Source organism: Falco cherrug, chromosome 8 (genome assembly GCF_023634085.1).
Source record: "Falco cherrug isolate bFalChe1 chromosome 8, bFalChe1.pri, whole genome shotgun sequence".
Lineage (NCBI taxonomy): Eukaryota > Metazoa > Chordata > Aves > Falconiformes > Falconidae > Falco > Falco cherrug.
In genome coordinates this window covers 51,703,536-51,728,968 of record NC_073704.1, presented here as the reverse complement: position 1 = coordinate 51,728,968, position 25,433 = coordinate 51,703,536, and the positions used below count along the sequence as shown (strand labels likewise).

Here is a 25,433-nt window from a genome sequence, read left to right as displayed (position 1 = left end):
GAGTGGAATTTTTCCCTGGGAAAATATTGTACTCTACAGCATTCACAGAAGTGTTTCACATTTTCACCCCACATACATCTATATTTTATATTTAATACTCCAACATATTTTTCCTAATTTCGCCCTCTCCCTCTTAACCTTGTTCCTGTTACTTTGTAATAAATAATTTATTCATTTCATATGGAGCGTTGGGTATTTTGATTCTTCTTGTGTACACCAAGTCAGCCACTGCATCTCTTCTCCATTGGCCCAGTCCTTGCATAACCGACCTACGTTTCTTCATCCCAAGCTGTCCTCAGCTTGTGCTCTCTGTAGTCCAATGATTTGGCCCAATGAGCCATTCCCCATCTCATAAATTAGACCACATAATTTTAGTGAATTGTGAACTTTTTGCAGGTTGACTACATGCTTATGCTAATGAGACACTGGGAACAAAAGGCTCTAGCAAGACCCTGTCTCACCAGGCTTATTTCATTTTAAGAGATATATCCTCCTGTGCTATGCATACTGGCTACAGATCCACAGCTTCAAATTATAGTTTTATGGAAGGTGAAGAAAACTAAGAAGAGGGTGAATTATTTTGTTTCCACTACATTATATCTCAAATTCTTATCTAACTTTTGATATACCATTCTCTCTGGCGCTTATTCTGTTGAACACAGTAATGATATTGTAACTGTTTAATAACCAGCTTCAGGTACATTGTAAGTAATATAGAGAATAAAAGTTCTGATAATTGCTAATTTCATTAATAGTCATCTTGCTTCTAGGGAATGGTAAGAATATATTTTTCGAGTTCTTATATTGCAACATATGGTATCATAAGCATTTCCCTTTTTTCTGAATTGATGTAGGAATATACTATAGATGTATTTTTCCGCCAAAGCTGGAAAGATGAGAGATTAAAATTCAAAGGACCTATGACTGTTCTCCGGTTAAATAATTTAATGGCCAGCAAAATTTGGACACCTGATACCTTTTTCCACAATGGAAAGAAGTCAGTGGCTCATAACATGACGATGCCAAATAAACTATTACGAATTACAGAGGATGGGACATTGCTATACACAATGAGGTGAGCCCTAAATATTATATCCTTAATTTAGTTTGACAATTTAACTTGTTGAAGCATCATATTTTCCCAACAGGAAACAGGTTCCTTTTTGAGCATAATTTGATTCCTGCTTAGCAATTATTCTCACAATAGGTCATGGAATGATGGACAAAGTGAGGCATTTGCAGTGTTTATTTTTTCCCCTCCTGCTGTGCTATTTTTGCAGTCACTGGATGTTTCTTAATGGTTGATTTTTAAAAGGTACCTATTGTATGAGGAATCCATCAGTTTGCAGAGGACTTTAGTTTGGAATTACTTTCAAGGATTCCATCAGCAAAGTATAAACAAGTCTGGAAGTTTAATATAATCTAGACTACTAGATCGAGTAGAAAGGATTTTAATCTTTGGATCATATAGAATGCAGAGTCTAAGAACTAGCAGGTGCACACAGAATTCATTACCCATTCTTCATATTTCTTGTTCTTGGGAATACATGACAGTCTAAAAATAGACATTTCTTATTCCATTCATAACCAGAAAAACAAGTCATTGAAGCATTTGGAGAATTAGGAGCAAAAATTATTTTTGTGCTGGCACCACTCATACTAAAAATACATTATTCTCTTAATGAATGACTGAACTTTAGCTATCCAGTTGTCAAACGAGGAGTTAAATAAATCCTTTTGAAATAAAAATGATATACAGTCATAGAAACATTCTGGCTTAAAGGACTGCAAATTAAACAATGAAAAAAATGGTATGTTGTCTCTAAAGAGCTACACATCCTCTGTGTATGTCTTCCATAGAATCATACAAGGTATGAAGTAATTCTGTTGACTTAAAGGCAAGATGGATAGCTTCGTATGTAGGTGAATGCTGAGTTTTCTTTTAACAATTTTAAAGATGTTTTTAAAAACAGTACAAGTATTTGGAGAAAAAGTCTCCAGGCTTTTGGGAGCCTGTCAAATGTGTTCAATTTATTCTGCAACATCTTTCAAGATTGCCTAGACTAGGGTAGAATCTGCTTGGCTGGTAGTTATACATGTCCAGGTCAATTTTTCTTGTCTTCCTAAATGCTTGGCTGTTAGGGATTTAATCCACAGGAACATTATCTTGGCAGCACATTGTTCACATATGTCTCTCTTTTGACCATAACCATTTCTATTTGCTCACCTTTGCAAGTGCCTTAATGCAATCTTCTGCCTAGTATTCAAGTATTGTTGTTCATTCCTTGCAGATGTGTGGTATGTGACTGTTTCAAGTTTATTTAATCTCTTTTATTGAGAAACATGTTTGCACCCAAGCTGATAGCAATGAAATGATTTCAGCAAATGCCTGAGCATCCAGAGTGGGCCAATTTAATGGTGGCAGCAAGGAAGCAATTTCAGTTGCTAATAGATTTTAACCCTCACGCCAAGTTAGAAGTCTGAGCATGACTCTGCTGCACAGTGAAACAAGGTAGAGGGGCAGAGCCAGTGGCACTGGTGTGCCTACATATGCCTGTCAGCACCCTCAGCCAGAGAATTCAGGTCCCGTTCTAGCTGCTAATTAATCACATAACAGATATTATGCTATACTTATTCTATGTGTCTTAATAGAAGTCTATTTGCTATTTCTATGAAACTAGAATAAATGTGTCCTTTTGCTCATTAATCCATTATAGATTGACTGTGAGAGCAGAATGTCCAATGCATTTAGAAGACTTTCCTATGGATGCACATGCTTGCCCCTTGAAATTTGGAAGCTGTAAGTTTATTTTAAATTGAGGATTCTCCCTTTTTAGGCCACTTTAAAAAAGTATTTTGCAACTGAGAAAACCTCAAGGTTTAAATCTTGTGTATTTTCCACTTTTTTTTGGCAGGGTTGTATTTTTATTCTTATATATATTTATATTTAGTATAATGAACCTCTTCTATGTGTCTTAAATATTCTCCAATGTCATGCCTGGACATTTATGAAGGAGAAGAATGACGGTGCTCTAAACAACTAGAAAAGTAGTTTGTCATATAGAAAATGTTGTTAATCTTACAGTTGCTTTATTTTGTTAAGACCCAAAATCAATGTTAGAGAAAAATAATACAGACCATGGATAACTGAATTGGTTTAGGTTAAAACAATTTAGAATAAAATTTTGCCTAAGATTATAAAATATTCATACTACAATCATACAACATTTCTGGAAGTGAAAAATCTCAGAAATCTCCAAAAAAGAGTCCTAAGCTTGCAACATTTGTAACCTTAGGTTAGAGAACATACTGGACAAAACGTAATGTAATTGAAATCAGCGTAGTAACTGACAAAGCTTTCTGTAAATTGAGAATTTCCGCTAAAACTTTAATTTAAATAAAAACCCACCTGACACTGATACCTCCAAACTTAGCTAAACATAATATTTAAAAAAAAAATAAATATAGCCCCCCTTCAACTCTTTAAGTAAAAAAAGAGACAACAAACAAAACAAAACATAGTGAAGAGCTGTTTTACTTCCATTGGCTCAACACAAACCAGGAAGACAAAATGTGTAGATGTAATAGTGTATAAATTGTTTCCTCAATGGCTATTTTTTTTCTAGTAGGGATGGGTCGTTTCACTGATAATGGGTACTTAGTGGCTTGATCAATTTTAGAAGTCAACACACTGAACACCCAATTCATTCTTCACGTGATACCAGACAGGGTGATAATTTACTTTGGGCTGAACAGCTCTATGTTTAACATGAGAAAGGACTGATGTTTTGTCTTTAAAGAGCTACTAGCCTCCTAGATAAGATTTAGAGAACAAAAAGCTGACACAAACTTGGAGTATAACTGACAAGAATAGTTTACTCCTGGAATGTTAAATTTTCCTACAGTACTTCCAATAAATCTTCCCAATCTCCTGTGAAGCAGGAGGGTGGGGGAAGCCTGTCTCCAGCTACAGCAGGGCCAGTAGCTGCAGCGAGTTCTGGAGACCTGTGCACCTGAGATCCCAGTTAGGTCAGGAGTGGTCCCAGCACTGAATTTCTTTTGAAATGCACCTTAAAGTGTTTGTGTGGACTGCATGCTGGATCTGGGAGGTGGGAAGATGGCTACTTGTGCATGAAAGCTGCTAATGCAAAGTTAAACCATCAAGTTTTTGAACAAATGTGAGCTACCATAGACTTGATAAGACACTTATCACCAGCCCCATCTGTGCATCACTGAGCCACAGCCTAAACACTCAGCACTCCCTAGTCTGAGCAATAGTTCTCATTTTCTTCTGATGTTAAGTTTTTCCTAGCCCTCTGTGCCCCAGATTAGTGTACTCTTGGTTCACAAAGTGCATGGCTTTCCAGATTACTAAGGATCTTGCCTTGATTAAATGGTTAAGAGATGCAGAAGTTACGAATGAAAAGGGATAGATAATATGGATTTAAATACAACTCCAGAACTATAACACAAGGTAAAAACAAGATAGCAAAAAGATTCACAAATATAGCTGCATATCATTTGTATCTACATTGTTTTCCTTTTATCCTGAAAATAAAATATTGCTATAATACAAATAATTTTCTTAAATGAAAAAAAAAATCAGTGATATTTCTGACTGAAAGACCATTTCTTACACTAAAGTCAGAGGCAGTAACTGGCATTCTAAGCTCAGTGCAGATGTGTCTGTCATGTTTTGCAGGCTAGTTTGATTATTTTTTTGTTTTGAACACTAACTGGCTATCATGCCAGCTGTCCTAAACAGGACCTAGCAAAACAAGTAACTCCAAATGCTGGGAAGGGCCAGGAAACAAAATCAAGGAGTTTTCAGGGAAAGTGCATTCCCTTACTAAATTCAAGCAATTAGCTAATCTTGGATCCTCATGGGGGGCAGTTCCTTCTGTAACACGGCTTTACTGCAGACACTGCATGGGGAATTCACTGTCCAGAAGAGGACGTTAACGCTGGACCTCTCCCCTCCTCATCAGATTATCTGTCATCGTTATCAGGTTATAGAACATTTGTCTCAATATTTAGTTATTGATATAAATAGAAATCTCTCCCATGGGATAAATGGTTGGACCCAAGCAAGATGCAAAAATGAGACTCACCATTGTACACAGAAAAAGAACAGTTCTTATATTTACTTGCCATTTTTTCAGTGGAAATCATATTTAAATATGTGTAGGACATTTCTGTCAAATACCTAAGCCAATTCATTATAGTCCTCTTAATGGACTGAAAAATTTACTGAAAAAGACATTTAGTTGTCATGAAAGCCAAGCTTTAAGTACAGACTACAATATTGCACTCCATAGCTCCCCAAATTAGTGTTCGTCCAGCTCTGTTTTGGATTAAATTGGATAAAAGTTTTTCCATGTCCTCCCCTCTTACTCATCACTTGTTGGAGCTGGATTCAGGAAAGCCTCATATTGAAGGAGTTGCATGTCTCCCGTGGACTCTGCCGGTACTGTGGAGGCCAATAAATGTTTGACCCAGCTCCAAGGCTAAAGGGATTTGCCAAAATAGCAGCTTAAGCTAGAGGTTATTCCAATGTAAATTGAATGTGACAAATGCTAAAGAGATTCTGGAACAAAAAAATCTGGCAAAACAAAATCAGAAAGGCAGATGTTCTCCTCGACTCTTACCACAAAAATCTAATTGTCAGTTTAAAACTAAGGCCACTCTGGAAAGTGGCAGTGATAGGAGCAAAAGGCTGTGTTGCTACTTGTGCAGTACCTGAATGGGAAGCTGGAGCTGAAAGCAGAACAGGGAACCGAATCCAGCAGTTCCAGGGCAGGGCAAGCTGTTTCCAGCCCTGATGAGTGTGCTCCCTTTCCCTCTAACCCTGTCCAGGGGTCCTCAGCAGCTTAGGAAATCAGTCCTCTCCCAAACTACCCTCCTGCTCCAGAACAAGTGAAATGCTTGAAAATTGATATTATTATTGCCAGTCTTTCTTTATGTGACTAGGTTAGCAAGCCAATTCTTGTACTTACCGTGGCCATTATTTTTAAGGTTAGAATTTTTAAGATGTAATTTGCATTTACCATTGATTCCAAAAAGCTGTGTAAGTTACAGTGCTCAGGGAATATGAAGTCTGAGGGTAAAAGCACCCTTCTGCTTCAATCACGCAGGACCAAATGCCATGCAATTAATTTTGCCAGCACACTCCATCCACCAGCATCTCTTCAATTATTAACTGTTATCTCTTACACTGATAAGATAAAATTACTATCTCACAAGTGAAGCAAATCAGATTCCTTCCTTTCCTGCTTGCCAGTCCTGAAAAATGGGAAAATCTTATCCTGTAGGTAGGAGTCTAGTGTCATTTTAAGTGCCCTAAGATGTCCCATCTGGCTTCCAACTGCCTTTGGTGGGTGCAAGCTTTATGTAGGTTCTGATCACACATTCGGTCCCATACGTGTCTGAATACTCTTAGGTGTGAAGAATGACACTAGATGCCTCTATGTAGACAGCTGACTCCCACCCAAACTGCTCAGAGCTAGAGCTGTCAGACTCTAGATGACACAAAATGACAGAAGAATTTTACAATGGGACTAAGATTAAAAATATTTATATATAGTTTAATTCCTGAAATAACTTAAATAACATACTAGTAACAGCACAAAACACCCAGATGGCATATGTAGTATGCTACTGAATTATCTATGTAACGTAATAGAGTACTCAGATTTGGAGAGCCCACAGTGTTTTTGTTTTTCTTTGCTCAAGACTCAAATAAATGTGAACTTGAGTGTGAGCATTTCCCAGAAATAACTAAAGGAGAAAAAAAAAAGTTAATTGTGATTTAAACTCACTTGAGTCTAGACAGCTTCAGAAATGTCTGCTATGTCTGTTAGCCAGCAAGGACAGTGTGAGGTTGGGGGTAACCAAATGGAGAGCTCTTGCAAGGCTGATGATGAGAAGGTCACTGAAGCCACTCTGAGAAGAACTTACTTCCTTACAATGGCCCAGACAACACCACACTACGACAAACGGAAAGGACCGGCACCCATCTTGCTTGATAGGAGTTAAAAGTTAGAAAAAGAGTTTTAAGTTCTCACAAATGCCCATAAAATTCCACATCTCACTCTTGCTTCTAGTTACTCAGAATTTACATAGGTAGGAATGATGTAAGGGAGAGGAATATTGTCATGCCATTGAGGACCAACCTTAATCCCACCCTACAACAGATATTTAGCTAATCAGTGTATGGATAGACCTATAAAATCAGTTGTATTTCCCATAGAAAAAAAAGAAGCTAGGTGTGGGTTTCTACAGATAATTGAAGATAATTTAATAATCAAACTACTGCTCAAAACGTTTTTTTGGATAAAGCCCTATGGCAATAGAAAGTGCAAAGCTGAAATGCAATGTATTTCTTTTAAATTAGATGCTTATACCAGAGCAGAGGTTGTGTATGAATGGACACGGGAACCAGCAAGGTCAGTGGTTGTGGCTGAAGACGGCTCTCGATTGAACCAATATGATCTGCTCGGACAAACTGTGGACTCTGGAATTGTTCAGTCCAGCACAGGTCTGTGAAAAAGTTTTTTTGGGAAGGGTCATGTTTAACTGCCAGAACATAGTTTAGAGAAGGAGAAAGAATACCAAGACCAAAGAGTGAGAGAAGTAAATTGCAATATATGAGCAAAACATGACTATGAAAAGATAACATATCCTGGGATTATTTTCCTGCTTCATGAAGCTGGTGCTTATAGTATTTGAACAATTTGAAAGCTTCCTGTAGTGACAGCTCTAGCTAGAAAAAACAGTAATTTACATTATAAAGAAGCAGCCCTCATATCCTTATCATATCATCTGCCTACTATATAAGCTCAAAAAAAATAGTATATGAATATGAATCCTCAGGGATCATATTCCTGGAGGCAGTGAAGTAAGTTGCTAAAAGCGATTGTATAGTTCCTCAGTGAGGTATTTAGAGAGTGAAAAAAAAATAAAAAAATCATCAAATTAAAAACCATCTGGAACATCCAAACAGGGTTTAGGTGTCTTAATGCTAGCATCAGCTTTAACTCCAAAACTATTTATAAGAAACAGAAATATAACCAACATTAATAGTATAATATACCTGTAAACTTGAAGCTGGCTTAAAACATTTTTCACTTTGCAGTGTTTGTCTGAAGATGTAATTTATTTTTTTAAAAAATAATTTGGAAGGAGCATGAAGATCAAAATACAGTAAGAAACTGAGCACTGGGCATGAACAAGAACTCAAAGGGTTGACTAGAGTGACTGTTGGTTGGACCAAAAGAAGCACTACACGAAGTGGTTGTATTGCTTTGAATACACCCAATGGTTTGACTGAACTAGAGAAGTACACTTACACCTGCATAAACCAAACTTTCTAATGTGTCATTCATAAAGTCAATGAACATTTAAGGAAAAGTGAGTCACTTTAAGCTGAATCCTAACTTGTGTCTGAATTTTTTTATTTAGCTTGCCAAAATATGTTCACACACTCTATTAAGCCAACAAAATTTCTCACAGACAAAAGTTTCTAGTGAACCATTCGTCAGTTTACTGCTTGGAAGCTTCTGTTTAGTTAATGTAATCATAAAAGAAGTGGGATGGCAATAATAAGGACTTTGCATAAGAATAATACCAACACAACCGCTCCCATAGAGTCACTGCTTCTATTATCGAGCGCAGAGGCATGCATTGAAGTAAAAAGGGAAGAACTCTTGGCCTGGCCACAGCTAGAAATGTTGCCATTGACTTCTGTGGAGCCAATAATTCACCGCAGCTGCCCTTTGCTGAAAAGTCAATAGGGTTTGGGAGGAACTGCAAGGATCTTGAGCTCTTCACTCTTTTTGTTCTGAAGCTACTCACTTGGAGAGACCTTGGCGACCTCTGTGCCTGCCCTTTTGCACTCATTGCCAGTTCTTGGCTTGTTGGATGCATTATAAGGGTACCAGGATAAGCAGAAGAGACTCATAAGCTTGGAAACCAAGTAGATAATACCAGGTACAGTTGAGGGTAATTAGATAGTAACATGAGAAACACCCTACAAATTGTTAAGAAAGGCAGATATTTTTAAACAGAACTGAAGACAAATATAAGTAGTGTAAAAACTCTTCATGCATTTACATGAAGAAACAACAACAAAAAATGTTTTGCTCATGATACTTCATAGGTTTGAATTCTGCCTCCTTTTTCTGCCTGAAGAGACTCTTTACCATGCCTAACTAGAAAGCTAAATACAGTATAGTTAGTATTTGCTGAAATAAAGATGCTATTGTCTACATACAGAAAAAAATTACAAAGTTCTAAATGCAATGGTTATCTAAACTCAACAAATGCCTATTACAGAATCGTTTTAGTACTAGACTTGCAATCCTCTTTAGTTACTACCTGATAAAAATATACAGTGGTGGAAGAAACACATTTATTGCTTGCAAGTTCAATGCCTCATGGAAAAATTCTCAATTTGCTTTGGAAAGGAAAATGCTTTTCTTCCCCCAAAATAATGGTGGTCAGAAATAATGGATCAGTCAGAAGTGGTTAATAATCACTTTTCTCTACATTTAGGTAGGTGGGCAGCTAGTCTCAGCAGAATCCCCCAATTTTTTTTTTGTCCCCAGTCACCTCTCTTTTAAGGTACAACATATGTAATGAAAATTATGAAATCCCTCCCTGCTTTAAGAGTTGTGAATGATGACTCATCTGACAAAAAGACAAAAGGAGCTGCAGACAGTCTTCACTTAAGAGATCTCAGCACCTTTATTAGGCAAGAAAATGAAGCTCTTGTGCAGCTGATTCTGTGGATCATTAGAGGAATTTATAACATCTTGGGCAATTTTAAGATGATATTTATAGTTGTCTGGAAATCCAGACATGTGTTTTCCAAGAATTTGGGTGTAACTGGGTTACTCTAAACATCCTCAAAAATATTAAATGATATGGTGAATCCATAAAGTTGGTTGGTTTGTTTATTTTTTAATTTCTTCTTCTGCTAGTAGGCCATCTGCTATCCCTATTTCTAGATCTAGAACAAGATAACTACAAGTACTGTTTTTTTATGACAAGAGAATCTTGAAAGACTAAAACTTTTTTATAGTATAGTTATTCATCTATGATGGCAATGAAATATGCAGGCACTATAAGCTTAAAAATAGTATTAAATAAATGAAATAACAACTATTGTTGCTGCTGTTTTGCTTATCATCCATTTTTTACTTGTATGTTAAATTCCTGTCAGTCCAACTAATGGGCCATATTGACTCAGAAAGAGTTTTAAATGATCAGTTTTGCAAGCACCTTAACAGATGCTTAAAGGACTTGTGCAAGTTTCTATTTACATAGAATTATTTTGCCACCTTGAAAACATTGCTTTGCAGTGAGACTCCTCAGGATTTATACTCACAATGGTATATTTTTTTCCTGATGTTCTGCAGATCTGTGGAGAGGATGCTGTTCTTAAGTTTTCTGATGGGTTACATGGCATAAGTAGAAAATGAGAAATACTTTGTTTTAAATTAACGACAAATAAAGCCTTACTTACTGCTATAGTGACAGAAAGTATTATAGCTAAAACTCATTCCCCACCTCAAATCTTATGTCTGATGTGATGCACCTTAATTTTAGGTGCTAACCTGAAAAACTGGGTTTATTACAAATAGTTTACAGAACACAGAGTAATAGATTTGATGTAACTTTACTAAATTATCAACTATTGTCTTCTAAGGACACAGGTTAGCTTATACCACCTGGGCATTTGACGCAATTATTGTAATATACTGTAGAATTAAGGGCTGGTTAAAACCTGCAGCTACAGAAGAGATGAGCACAGGCACAAGCTCTTCCAGAGCACTGGAAATACTCAAATGTGGACAATCATTTGAGACATTAAGTTAATATAGATTAAGGAGTTGTTGGACCACTTTTAAATGCTTCATATGTGTAATACATATAAACTAATTCAAACTTCATGGAATAAATAAAATGAAAAACAACTTTATCTGCTCAACACGGTTATTTGTAGAAGACGTTAAGAATTCCAAGGAAGCTAAAAAGAAAAAACTTTCTTTCTAAGCTCTTTAGATAAGAGAATGTGAGATGCATAAGCTACAACTTGTGCTACAACTTTTGAAAGAAAATATTTTTCTCAAGAGCTATTTGAAATTTTAGCTTGTAGGGAATTTTATGGCTGAATTACAAACCTTTGAAAACAGAATTACAGAGGAATTGCTAGTGGTCAGTGGTCAGCAGCTGTCATGAATGTGACTATGCTTTTCAATAAAGCCATAAAACGTGGGAAGCTGAAGATTCAGTAAATTACTGGAGTACTTTCACGTCCTGCAGTTATTTAAACAAATCTCGTCAAAGATCTACTATCTTCTAATAAATGACTGCAGTCTGTGGGTACTGTGGAGATTTAAAAGCATGTATTTGCCTTGTAACTGAACTGTAGGTGCTATTCTAGGCCTATGCTCAGCCTGATTCACTCCTCATGGCATTACCTTTAGCTGACTTCTATCTCAGACCTGCTGCAATTCTTAACAGATGAGAGTAATCTCTGTCTTTTTAATTGCCTTTATGCTTTAAATCTTGTTCTCATTTTCCAGAGGTTAAAAATACTTTGATAATTTAAGCAGCTAAATAAAGCTTCAGAGCACAGTGGTGTGTGCACTCTGTATTCATAGCTTGCCATCTACAATCACTGAATTAATTCTGACATACCGTTGTGAGCATTCTATATCTGATGGCATTAAAATAGCTTCCCACGTCATATTTTAGTAGATAAAATTAAATTATTGGCTCTTCTAGCTAAGGCTGGCACTGTTCATAAGATTGTAATCTCTGGTACAGAAGAAAAGAGATTGTTTCAGTGAAAGTTAAAGAAAGGTGGGCAAAATTTGAGTGATAATTCCTACTATACTACTTCTGCCAGTCCTATTTTTGAGAGAAATTTTTTCTTGTATATCCTTTGCTTTACCTCTCAATTTATAATTAATTCTCTTTCCCCCCTTTGCTACTGTATTTTATATTGAAACATACCAGGAGTGTTGTCACATCTTATTTGTAAGTTTTCCTCAGGGTTATACATTGAGCAAGATTGTTCAGATGAATGTTCTTCTAGACTCTGAATTAAAGAAAAGGGCATTTGACATGCTCGATGCATAAGCAGTCAATGTCTAGACATAGTTTTTCAATCCAGTTTAAGCTTTTCCTGTACAAAAGAAACTTTCTCTTTCCAGCTACCTGCATTTTAAAATAGAATAACAGTAATTTCACATCATCTCTAATCTAGACAGAGGTTTCCATTCAGTTACATGTCCACTTGTTTCTTTCTTAATGTTTACTGCATGATAAAAAGAATCAATCTACTCCCCCCAAAAGTCACAAAAATAGGTTTTCCAATCCTTTGAGAACATACCGTTTCTCAAAATCCATTTTCAGTGATGCAAACAGTGATCTGAAAATGAGCCATTATGCACTGTGCTCTGGCGAGAAAGTTTTATACAGTTACATAAATACTTCAGATTCCTTTCAATTGCAATTGGAATATCCAGCTCATACGTTTTTGTAGCACCCAAAAAGTTAGCGCTAATGAAAATATTCTGTGTTATTCTTGCATTGTCCATTTACTTGAGGAGAGAATAACCATGTAGTAAAGTACTGAATTAGCAGAACAGGAACACTTAATCTTCAGTGTACGTAAAGCGCGGCCAGTGGTAATGCAGGCACGGTCACATTAACAATTATATCTTAAGCCTGGCCCAAGTGAAACACTTCTGAGTGCCAGTCTTGATTTAGCCTTGATATGTTTACATGTGTATACCATCTTCTAATGGAATAAGACCTTTCACAAGAGGCCCTAACGGGCACCAGTTAACGTAGACTTTTGTTCAATACTCAGCAGAGATGAAAATATGTAAATTTAATTAGCATTTCCCAGAACTGTCTGGTTTTGTATTATTAGTGGAACTTCAGAACCTGCTTTATTAAATATTGTCTTCAGAGCTGACCCAATTTGATCTGAAGACTTTTTTTCATAATAGGGGTGAGTGTAATGAAAAAATATTTTCTATAAAACCCTCTAATTTGTATATTTAGAAACGCTTTAATACTCCTGTTTTTCTTGTTTTTAGGGGAATATGTTGTTATGACTACACATTTTCATTTGAAGAGAAAGATCGGTTACTTTGTCATCCAGACTTATTTGCCATGCATCATGACAGTGATACTGTCACAGGTGTCCTTCTGGCTTAATAGAGAATCTGTTCCAGCAAGAACTGTATTTGGTAAGCAAGACTGATAAACCACTTGGCAATCGTAAGCCAAGGAGGTTTAAGAAATTTTATGGTAAAACTAGTTAGGTGTAACACAATATTGGAGAGCAATATGAGCCCCGACATAGCGCAGTGCACAATAATTAACACGTTTCATTGCAAAGATGTAGTAGAAACTGATTTAAGGTCTAAAGCTTTTAAGCTGGTTGTAAAAAGAGTCCTGAAGATACCTTAAGCAATCTATTACAGTTCAACTTTTCCAAAACAGTAAGTATATGAATAAAATATTCCTGACAATGGCAATAACACTCATGTTGGGGATTGTCAAAAAGACTTTAATCAATGGGTGTTGGTCATTTAACATCCTTGGGCCCTTTGAAAATTCTTAACCTAAAAATCTTTGTCATCAATCCTTTTTGCAGGCTGCTGCTAAAGGTTTCCCATTGTGCTTACAGCGGTGAATAGATACACTCGACAAATGCTGTAAGGAGGCAATATAAAGGACTCTAAGTTTATACAGTTGGTCCCTAGTGTTTTAACCACTGCTTGCAAATACTTTACAAGTAGAAACAAACAACTAACATGTTCTTTGGAGATATTAATAGTATATAATAAAAAAAAAAAAGAGAGAGAGAGAGAAGTTGCAACAGATCTTCAGTTAAAGAAAATAAAACCTGAGATTTCTACATGACTTAGTGTTTTTTGTGATGTTCAGGTAGGACACCTGAACACCTTTGGCAGGAGGAGGTGGAAGAACACACAGCCAAGTTGACTTTTACACTTGTTTCCCTACCTCAGGGTGCTGCTGGGGCAGGATGCCATGGGCCCTCCTGCTTTGCTGAAGAAGATTTACCCATTTACACTGGACATAGCAAAGCTGGAGAGTCCCAAGGCTTGATATGGCGAAATGCAGACTCTGAAACTCTTCTTGAACATGGGCTATTTTTATTGACCTTTTCTGGCACCCTTCACAGCTGTGCTGTAGTTTCCCAGTGCCTCTTGAAGTCAATCACAAATTGTATAGCCTTAGACCTCATGAACTAAGCGGAGGCTTTCTGTTGATATGCAGATGTGTGTTTAGAGAAGAATGATTTAGATCACAGCATAATTAAATTTGATTTACACGTTATTGTTTAGATTAACATCTAAAATTTTGGATTTTTATCATCAGCTTCACTAAGAATTAACCTGGGACTTTTATGGGCCTCTGTAGTCAAAGCTATTGAAGTTGTAACTATTTTACCTCTTTTTACACATACCATTTAAAAAGAAATGCTAGATCCTAAGCTTGAAATGCTGTACTTCACTGTCCCTACATGGAGAACAAAATTTCCTAGTCTCACAGTGAGCAATATATAATACTGAGCAATGTTCAAGCTGCTGTCTTCAGAGCTCAAGAACCTACACATTTCTGAAAGTTTTCCTTTTAAAAGACAGTTATTTAGTAAATGATCTTGTGTTTACTCCATCATTATGTATCAAGATAGCTTTTTCATTTCTTAATGGCAGTGAAGCAATGTTTCAGAAAAAGTCGCATGAATGTTTATACATACAGAAGCACAATTTACATCTTTCAGTCTAGTTAGTACCACAGGAAAAAAAAAAAATATTCTAAATCCTGTTTTGCTACTACATAGGGGAAACATAAGCTCACTAGCAAGGAGTCAAAGTCAAGATTAGGTTGTCTCTCAGGGAAGAGAAATTGCTTCCTCATTAGGCACTAATAATTCAAGCTCTTTACACCAGCACGTAAATGCATTGTTCGTTATTTGGCCTATTTTAGACCTGTGTACGTTTTCACTAATGCTCAGTGCAGCGCAGATGAACTTGTGAGACACATTCAATAGATGACAGTGCAGTTGTCAGGGTAACTCGTGGACATGTGATTTGATGTGAATGTCTAGCCTGCCCTTGTAGATTTTTTTTTTCAAGCAGCTGCAAGCAGAGCGAGTTCAATACAGTCCTGATGGCTCTTGATGGCCAGTTAAGGGAAAAGGTTCATCAGCAGTGAGAAGCTCTGATGTCAGAAGTGAAAATTACACTGTCATTGCTCTTACATAAATTCTTTGCTATTTTAGGGCATCAGTGAATAAAGAGAAGGCAGGAATCCGTAAGCCCATCATTTCCAATAGATGCGGTATCACATAAAGCTTAGTGCACTTGAGTATACATTTGAAGGAGCATATACCAAATAAGCTGAATGAGAACAATAAGGTTTTAATTTTCTACTTAAGTATCTCAGAACTGTTGCAGGAAAGAACTAAAAATGTTAAATTGTTACATCTGCAGGACAATTCACAGGGTACAGAACAACAACCATGATTATTCAAATACCGGGAAGCATAAAGAAGTACCCAGTCCACAGGTCAAAACGTTATTTCCATTCCAAATTAAAAAATATGATTCCACTATGACAGTGTTGAAAGAGTAAAGGTATAAAAGATGTTTTGAAGATCCTGCAACTTCCACAGATCTTGAAATCTGATATCCTCAGTTAGGAACTGAATTGAAGTGGGGAGGTTTATAAGAATTAGGGGTGAACTCGAGGCTTCCCATCTATCTTAACGGTTGAGAAATGAAGCACAACATATAGCCACTGATCTAAAGACACTAAAACTGTTTGTTTTGCAGGAGTGACGACTGTCCTGACAATGACTACTCTGAGCATCAGCGCAAGGAATTCACTCCCCAAGGTGGCCTATGCCACTGCTATGGATTGGTTTATAGCAGTGTGTTATGCCTTTGTGTTCTCTGCACTCATCGAATTTGCAACAGTGAATTACTTCACAAAGAGAGGCTACGCATGGGATGGCAAAAGTGTCGTTCCTGAAAAGGTAACACCACTTAACATCTATCCCAACAGGTCATAGTGTGTCATGCTTGGTCACTATTTGGGGCTTTTTTAGCCCATTAGAAGTTCTTATTATTTAGAATAGCAAGTAATTATTCCAAAAGACTTCCCTTATCTGTTCACACACAGCATTTCTACACATAAACAATATTGAATTAGACATTGAGTACCTAAATATGCTTCTGACATACTGGATGATATTTAAGCTATTAAGATTTTAAATTTTTACTGAGATTTTTTACTTGTGTGACTGAGCAGAAAGAAAATAAATATGTATTTCTTTTGAGGGTTGGCAATTAATTTTCTAGTGTTCAAGCAAGAGAAAATGTGGATGCCCCAGTATAAAAGTAGGAAAAAATCTTGTGGCTAATATATTTGATGGTTTCCAAAGTACATTGCTCCCCAACATGAACTTCAGGAAGACTGCTCTGTGATCATGACCAAATAAATCACTGCAGGACTTCTTCATTCCTTTTTTTCCCCCTCCTATTTTTCAAGAATAGAAATATTACTTTTAATTCTTAGTCTACAGGAGAAATTGATTTTTTTGGGGGGAGGAAGCATTGACAGTTGTGCTGGGAGTATTCAATCCTGATCCGTACCTCCCTGAACGCAACAGAGAGACGTCACACTGACACCCTTTGGTCTGGGATCAGACCTGGTCTGTAAATCACAGGTGCATCAAGAAATTCTTGAGGACATTCAGAGGATGAAAGTTTCCCATTCCTGTGAGTTATCATGTCAGCTGCTTCTGTGAGGAAGCACATTTGGTTGTGGTTCTGTTGCTGGTTTTTGGAGTTTTTTGAGAGAGAGATCTTGAAAGAGACTTTTAACTAGCCTAATTGGTTTTATGAACGTGCATGGACTAGAGATTCAGCAGAATAAATATTTGGAGGAGCAGATGTTACTCATTGTTACAGAAATACATGTGTTTAATTCAGAAGTGTATGCCTATATACTATTTTTTTTATCTTAGTTACATAAGTCAACGAGAAAACAGAAATAAAATTAGGACATGTACACAATGACAACTAATACAAAAGTAGTGTAGAACAAATGAGCGAAGTAAAAAACCAAACTTACAGGAATGAGCTGCATGACTGCTGGTGAATATTGAGTTTTCAGTTACTGATAATAACTTTCATTGAAAATATTTTTTTTTATTCCTTGTTGTGCTCCTGTCTTCATCATGTCTACTGTAGAAAATGGGCTGTACTAATAGAACAAAATCCTTAAATGTTAAACAGTGCCTTGTTAATATAACCTTACCTTGTAATACAGTTAGCATAATCAGACATTTCATTTCAAAAAAACCTAAATTTTCAGAAAAAACACACGGATATATACACAATATGAAACACTATTTAAAAGACTGGAAGTTTTATGTCTTTGCATTCCTCAGCAGGTATGGGTGTTCATGTCATTTGATCCAAATGAGCAAAGACACACCGGTACCTGTTAGAGGACATTATCTGCAGACACAAGGAAAGGCAAGCGAGGCAAACTAACAGTGAACAGAGCATCACAGCTTACTAAAATTTAGAGCTCTAATTAGCTGTCATTAGTTTTTCATAAAGTTGAATTTGACATGAAATATCAAAACCCTGACTGGTTTTGGGGCTTTCTATGGTTCAGATGCCCTATGACATTTAAAACTATAGAAAGAGTCTCCCCTGAGACTTCTGTGAAGCAGTTCTTTGCCTGCTGGATTTATTGCTGCTCACTGGGGTATCTGGCTGGGAGTGAAACAGGAGTGGCTTCATATTCAGCAAGCGTTGTGTTAGCAGCCTTCCTGCTCAGAAGGAAAAGAATGGACAGACAACTAAAACAAAAAATCTTTCTGACATTACCTTTTTTCTTTTCTGAGTATTTTTTCAACCTGTTTGTTTCTCCTATTCAGCAGAAATATTCTAAGACAATTTGAAGCTTTTTCTTAGCCTCAAGCTAAGCTGAATGTTATTGTCATGAAATAAAGAGCATCTACATCAGCATCGTTATGTGAATCCCTTCTCTTACTAAGTAGTAGAAATTTAACATTTTGGCTTTTATTTCCTTCCTGTGTAGGGCTCCAAGCCATGTTTCAACAAGCTTCTCCCCCCTTGCCTGAATGTTTTACAGCTTCCCTCCACGTTCCTAAATATCCTGCAGGAGCATATTCGCTGTTCACTTGAACAAGAACTTTTTATCAAAGCTCCCCGACTGGGTGGTCTGTATAGCTGTTAATCTATAGTTAATCTGTCATACAAAGTACTGCAATTGCTTTAAAGAGTATTGCCTCTGTGGGACAGCTACTTCTTGAACACAGAGAATTATATTTGCTATCTCGTGAAATGATATAATAGATCACATTCTGCTCATGTTTTCTCTTTAGCCATATCTTTAATTTTTTTCCTTCTAAGAGAATAAGATGGGTAACATGGGTAACATTTGCTTATTCTTTTTGTGGCAAATACTGCCTAAAGATTTTCTAAGCTCTTAGGATTTTTGGTGTTGTTATCTGGTTTTTTTTCTCATAACCAGAGGAAACTGGAGCAAAGTGATGCACAGTGCATCCTTGCACAGTGGCTGGAGGAAGGGTTTGGACTGTCTGCAACAGGGACAGTTGAATTCCATTTGGTATCCCCAGATGTGACAATTTAATTTTTTTCCTACAAGTACTTCCCAGAAGTAGAATACTAGAAAACACAAGGACTCAGGGGGAAATCTAGATATTCTTTCTAATCAGTAAGTTCTTCTCCACTAAAAGATTTTCAATACATTCTTGCTTTGGCAATATAGGTAGATGGATACAAAAATCATACAGTTAAATCCTTGTATCTGGAATGACGTTTCAGCCATTATGATCCAATTGTAACCTTCAAAAAAGAACATTAAGTTTCTGTTCCATAATGCATGTTCTTTTAGTGTAAACTGTTAGTGAACAGAATACTGGCAGCTTTGCATTTTATTAAATAATCCACTCTTCGAGTACATGGTCACATGATATTTTTATGTGTGGACTGTGTTAGAATGCCTCATATAACATCGTTTGTCTTGATAATGGAAAGCTACATTAAGAAATTCACTGTCTTTCAAAGTTTTTGTCCTGGTCAGGAAGCACAGCGGATTAAGGGAATATTGAATTATGAGTGGTTCGTCACTGATTATTACCATTAAAGGTAATTTTATTGATCAGTGAGCCTAGCTATTGGTAAAAGTCATCATTATAGTTTATCCATGATCTAATTTGGTTTTACTAATACAAATATCACAGACTGATGATTTTGTCTTTACCTAAATATTTCGCATGAGTCATATATCCAGACACTAACTTCTTTCTTACAGTTTGTTACAATTCATTGTATAAATTCAAATAACTGCAAATTTTTACAGTGCTTTTTCATAATCTTATCTGTTGAGAAGACAGTGAGAATAAAACATTTTTTTCTTTCTCCAGCCAAAGAAAGTGAAGGATCCTCTCATTAAGAAAAATAACACATACACAGCTGCAGCTACGAGCTACACCCCTAATATTGCAAGGGACCCTGGGCTGGCAACCATTGCTAAAAGCGCAACGATTGAGCCCAAAGAAGTTAAGCCAGAAACAAAACCTGCAGAGCCCAAGAAAACTTTTAACAGCGTCAGTAAAATTGATCGACTATCAAGAATAGCCTTCCCACTGCTTTTTGGAATCTTTAACTTAGTCTATTGGGCTACCTATTTAAACCGCGAACCCCAGTTAAAAGCTCCAACTCCACATCAATAACCTCATTTATTCATGTAGTTCTGTTTTGTCTTTTGCTCTGGGAATTGCTTCCCATTTTCATATATAGTAATTCCCCTTTGCTTCATTGCCTCTGTCTTAAAGAAAATAAAGGTTTCTTTATTTAACAAAAGGTAAAATATATCTGTATGTTTGAAAAACCTGTGTGTGAGGGAGAGAACAATATAAGCTATATACTTTGGAAAAATGGTTCTGAAAATGGGAAAGAGTTGTAGAATAACAAAAGGAAACTATTTGTAGACAGCTTAATACTGAATGTCCCCAAAAAGGTATTGTATATGTACATGAAAAAGATATTTTTATTGAAAGAATTGTGGGGAGTGGGATAGTATTCTTTATGATGTTCCTAATGCACATACTATACCATACCATTTATTCAACCACTGTTTATAATCTTTTCAAGGATGTAAAGCTTTCCATTTGCTGAATCCCATAAGAGACGTTATTTTCCTAAACCCCTTTTCTCTTCTATATACCAAACCACCCAACTTACAATATTAAATGGTCTTTAAATGAAAAGGAAATCTACTCACTGTAGGTACAGTTTGCCACTGTATAGCACATAAGTTCTAATGGTAACAAATGCTTTAATCTGCTGTCTTACTGCAGTCTTGTTCTAAGCATTATCACTAGACTAGATTTAAAACCAGTTGCACGATCGAGTGCAGATCCCAAGTTTCTTCTATCACCTGTGTAATCCAAACAATTCCTGGATGCTTTTACAGATAGCTTTTACTCATCACTATGTTTTAACGAGTTAAAAAAAAAAACAACCAACAAACTTTTTGCAAGCTCTAGATATGTTGAATGTATTCTTTTATAAAATGATACATTAAAAAGAAGCTTTAGATTGAGATTTATGGATAGCAGAAAGATAAAATATAGTATTTAAATAATATATGTAAATATGCAGCATGAGATTGTACATTTTTTTACTTTTTTAAAGTTGCGTTCTTAAAACATTGTGTAGGATTCACCTCTTAGCTCTTAATATGTTGTTAAATGCTCAATAAAACATATTTAGAGCCTGAATAAAAAAAAAAAAAAAAGTCAGTGGTACTGGAAAGCCTAAAAAAATAAATATGCAGAAAGTGCTTGGAATTAATTCCATTTGTAAAGTGGTTAAGTGTACAGTAGCTTGCAATTTGACAATGTCATCCAATGTATACTATTAGATTAATGACTGGTCTGCTCAGGTCATGCATAAATACTAAAGTATGGGAGTATATTTGGTAGGTAAAAATGGTGAAATATTTGTTAAGACAGAAGTTCATCTGTATATTACTGCTATATTTGCTGATACATAACCGTTACAATAAGTGATGTAATATATGTAGCATTAAATACAAAAAAGTCATACATAAAAGAATGTACAGGAAAATAGATTTTATTGAGTAAACTTACTACATTTCATTTTTACTGTAGCAATATATTTGTAGGAACAATATGTAAGGGCTTTAAATAAAAGATGTCCATTTTGCAGGTATCATGCTCCCTTTAAAAAAACAAATCTAGTCAGTATCATTGCTGCTGATTCTTACAAATAAAATTTCAGATAAAGATTTTTCAAAGATGGGAAGAACGGTGGGTATTTGCAAGCATCAATTAAAAAACCTTAATATATGATATTGAATTAATTTTAAAACAATGCTACATAAGCCTCTGGAGAAACAGCTACTGAGAATCAAATTTCATAGGCAATGTTTTCTAAACTTTCTCAAAAAAAAAAAAAAAATCCAAAAATTTGACATTATCTACAAAAGGAAATAGTTAATGTTTTATTTAGAGAAGATTTTTTTTTTTTTAATAATGCTTCATTGTCTAACATTTAGTCCTGTCTAAACTTGATTAGTTATCTGATTGGAGCTTATTAAAAGGGGATGTTTCATCTTCTGGTATCCTGTGTAGATATATGTATAGAAAAAAATAAACTATGGCTCTTTAACTTCTGTGTACTTGTTTATCTTGTTATTTTTGGCGTTAAACTAGTGTGTTCATTTAGGGCATTTTATCTTTCTAGCAATTCATAGCTACCTTTTGGTCTGCATTTTGCACATTAGATGTGACTATTACTTAACTAGTCTGCTTTTTGCTATGCAATGATTGCATTATATCACCTCTTAGTTAGTCTATGCCAATAGTATTATACTGTATAAACTCGATTGCACAGTTTATCAAAGACAAGGTATTCTCTATGTAGCTTTTTTACAATGCTTTGCTAAACCATGTAATAATAGTAAGTCTTCCTTGAAAATAATGATACACTCTTATAGAGGACAGTTTCTGTTTACTCCTGGGATAATTTTAAAAAGATGACATTGAATGTTTATTGCACCTCAGTGCAGTGATGTGGCAATAAAATCTAAATCTAATAGAGGTTGTTTATGGCAGAAGCATGTATTGCTTTACAGAGTTTAGCAAAAGCTCTTTATTTTATGTCAGACTGTAATTCTATTATAATAATAAAGCTAAAAATGTTCAATAATGAAAGTGAATGTTTTACTTTGGTTTTCTTAAGTTACTGCCTTGTATGACACATTGCTTGATAAACTGCTATTCATTCAAAATCTTATTTTCTGCAGATTTGGTAATGAATGCAGTTTTAATAGATGTAATTTCCTGTCCAGTGTTTTCCAGGGACAAATATTACAACAGGAAGGTTTCTAAAATCTGATTCAACATTCAAAAAAGATAGTTCAGTCTGTACAATGTATATCCAGTAAAGCAATTAATTGAATCAGACGAACAATTGTTAAGGTTTAGGACCACAACAATGAAGATGATATAGGGTAGGAACAGAGTAAAATGCTTTGTCTCCCAGAAAAAAAGGCAGATAAACCACAGAATGGGAGTAAAAATGCGAGTATATCTGTTACAGATTTCACTGCTTAAATAAATGCACAGATCTAAGATAAACTATTAGAAAAGAGCCTCACGCTGGGTAAAATAATATTATTTTATTTATTTAATGAGTTGTGGGGATAGCATTCAAGCAAGCACGTGTATAACATGAAAATTTTAATTCTCAGCTCTTCATTCTTTCCCACATAGAAAAATACAGACAGAAAAAGTCATTCCAGTGCATTCAGCCCTCAAATTTTCTTGGAAAAGTTCCTGGAAAGCAAGGCTCATGTTCTTATGTAGGGAGAGACAACTAATTGCAGACACAGTTTTAGAGGATCCAAAGAAGGAAAGGCTGATGTGAGTGTATCTGTGTGCATAACGATATTCATAGTGCTCTTACGCATGAGTCCTACAGGAGTCTTCAAAATGGAAGGAAAGATTGTGTTAATACAGACTGAGATTCTATTAACTTATTATGCTTCCCTGTATTTTGAGTGAGAATAACGCAGTCTGAATCCCTGTTCCTTGCCTCCTACTACTAACTCCACAGAGATGAATCCCTATGGAAACCTACAGAGGATTTTCTGGAGGAGTGTGGTAAAGAAAGTGGTGAGTGACACTGCTCGAACATCCCCCTCCTGTGTTCGCATGCCAGATGCAGAGCATACATAGAGGGATTCTCACTTCTCCTTTGTCACCGCTCAGACATTTTTAGGCAGAATTTTACTCAAGCAAAATGACTGAAAATATCTAGATGCAACAGGATTTACTCAAAGAAAAATATGTAGCACTATTCAGCTTCAGAGTGGCAGAACAGCCTTGTCAGATGGCAGATTCACAGTCACCAGACAGTCCAGCATGACACCCTGGCATGGCATTGCTGTGTTTGTTCTGGTATTATGTCAGTATGGGGAACTCCTCCAGTTTTTCTTGGATCATCCCTAGAAGCTACTGCAGGACTTTCTTAATGACCGAGAACTTTTTTTACACCACCAAAGACTTTCTTAATTATATTCTTTCTCTTGGACTGCCTATGAGAGACTTGAGAATGTGGATTTCCTTTGCTCTATCTCCTTGTGTTTTTCACCACTATGGTAAACAACAAAAGCTTATGAAACACCCTAATGGCCAGAAAATGTGGCACACATGCTTCAGGGAGCAAGTCATAACAGAACCTCTTTCAGCCTGTGCTTTGTGTATGAATAACTGTCCAAATAAATTAGTGTGACTGGGGAAAGTAAAACTTTTTCTTAGAGGCTGTAAAAATATCAGTCATACTTAAAAAGATGAAAACTCAAGATGTCCTCAGACTTTCTACAGCAGATCCACCGAAGGAAAAAAAAAAAAAAATCCTCCTGCTATGCATAAACATGACATAGCTTAAATAAAAATGTGTTTGCAGTCTTAGCACATGAATTTTGCCAGTGAAGTGTATTATCAGCTTGTCAAGCTGTTGCTGTCATGTTACATCTGATTACAAACTACGTCAAATACAACAAGAGAGGTAAAAGCCTTGAAACAATAAGTTTCTATCGGCTCGCTCACTCTGGCTACAGGCCCATCCAAACAGGCAGGATGGCTTCGCAGCTGCCGATAACTTATTTGATTAAACTGCTTTAGGGCATTTGAAGATGCTCTGAGTAGATTTTGCACTTGCAGCACAGCTGTTACGTGCATTTCACTCCCAGACTAGAGACATTTCCCCTCCAAACCCTACAAATCAACCAACAAAGGGCACTGCTTCCCTGAATGTGTTGTCAAGGGAGGAAGGATGTATCTATATTGAGGGTTGCCACAGATTTGCATGGAGCATCGATCAGAGACATTAGAGACACAAGTTAATAATTATCTTCCTGTATCAGGCCTCAGTAATGGCAGTAGGAATAACAGTTGGAAGTTCAAGTAACGTGCTTCTGTCAAGTATTTCTATCACAGTATTGTAGAGCTGACATTTATTTTTCAATACAACTTTTTTTCCCCTAAACACAGTCCTTAGTTAATTGCAGAGTAAAAGATGTAAAAACCAAGAATACTCATTTTTTTACACCCTTAGGTTCAAAAGGAACAAACAAGCTTCAAGAAATATAACCACATACCTAAAGAAAAGCAGTTTTATCTGACTACTACAAGAAGCAAATGGAAAGAAGTCTATAAATAAACATGATTCATTATTTATAAATGTCTAGAGATAAGAAATAATAATAATTCTCTGTGTAGCACAAGCTGACGTATTTATTACTAAACATAGTGTACTTAACAACAAGAACTGTAAGACAACAGGCTGTTTTACTACTGCCTCTTAATGGGAATTACATGAATAATGAGTCTCAGGAGGCACTTACCAGTGATAAAGGTAAATATTGGCTCTAAAAAATGTCAGACAAGCTATTATACCTCTGTATTGCAAGCAGGCTATACAGATTATTAGCTGTTATTTTGTTTTATTATATCTAGTATTTAATAGCTGGGAATGCATGTTTAAAAGATAAAAAGACTGATGATATTGGAAGGTACGGCCGGTGCAAATGGCAAATAATCACCCGTATCTCTTCACATCATAACTGTGGCTGGATAGTGTGCATCACTAAAATGAAGAAAGCTTGCTTCAAGGTCAGCGCAGTGAAGGATCTTGAACAGAAACTGACACAGCAGAAACTGAATTGTAATGCATCACGTCCACAGTCCCAGATAAAAAGAATGTATCTCATTTCTACTATCA

The 25,433-nt window shown here is 36.0% G+C and overlaps 1 protein-coding gene across 4 annotated transcripts in view; it reads left to right on the top strand.

The window, feature by feature from the left end:
* Positions 1–22,360, top strand: part of GABRA1 (gamma-aminobutyric acid type A receptor subunit alpha1) — a 44,028-nt gene extending 21,668 nt beyond the window's left edge. For all 4 annotated transcript variants that reach the window (XM_005446660.3, XM_055719170.1, XM_027815944.2 and 1 more), the window contains exons 5-10: positions 855–1,075; positions 2,718–2,800; positions 7,394–7,537; positions 13,116–13,268; positions 15,888–16,090; positions 19,544–22,360. In XM_005446660.3, coding sequence (XP_005446717.2) covers positions 855–1,075; positions 2,718–2,800; positions 7,394–7,537; positions 13,116–13,268; positions 15,888–16,090; positions 19,544–19,852 — 1,113 coding nt within the window. In that variant the 3' untranslated portion in view covers positions 19,853–22,360. The remainder of the gene's footprint in view (positions 1–854; positions 1,076–2,717; positions 2,801–7,393; positions 7,538–13,115; positions 13,269–15,887; positions 16,091–19,543) is intronic.
* The last annotated feature ends 3,073 nt before the right edge of the window (positions 22,361–25,433 follow it).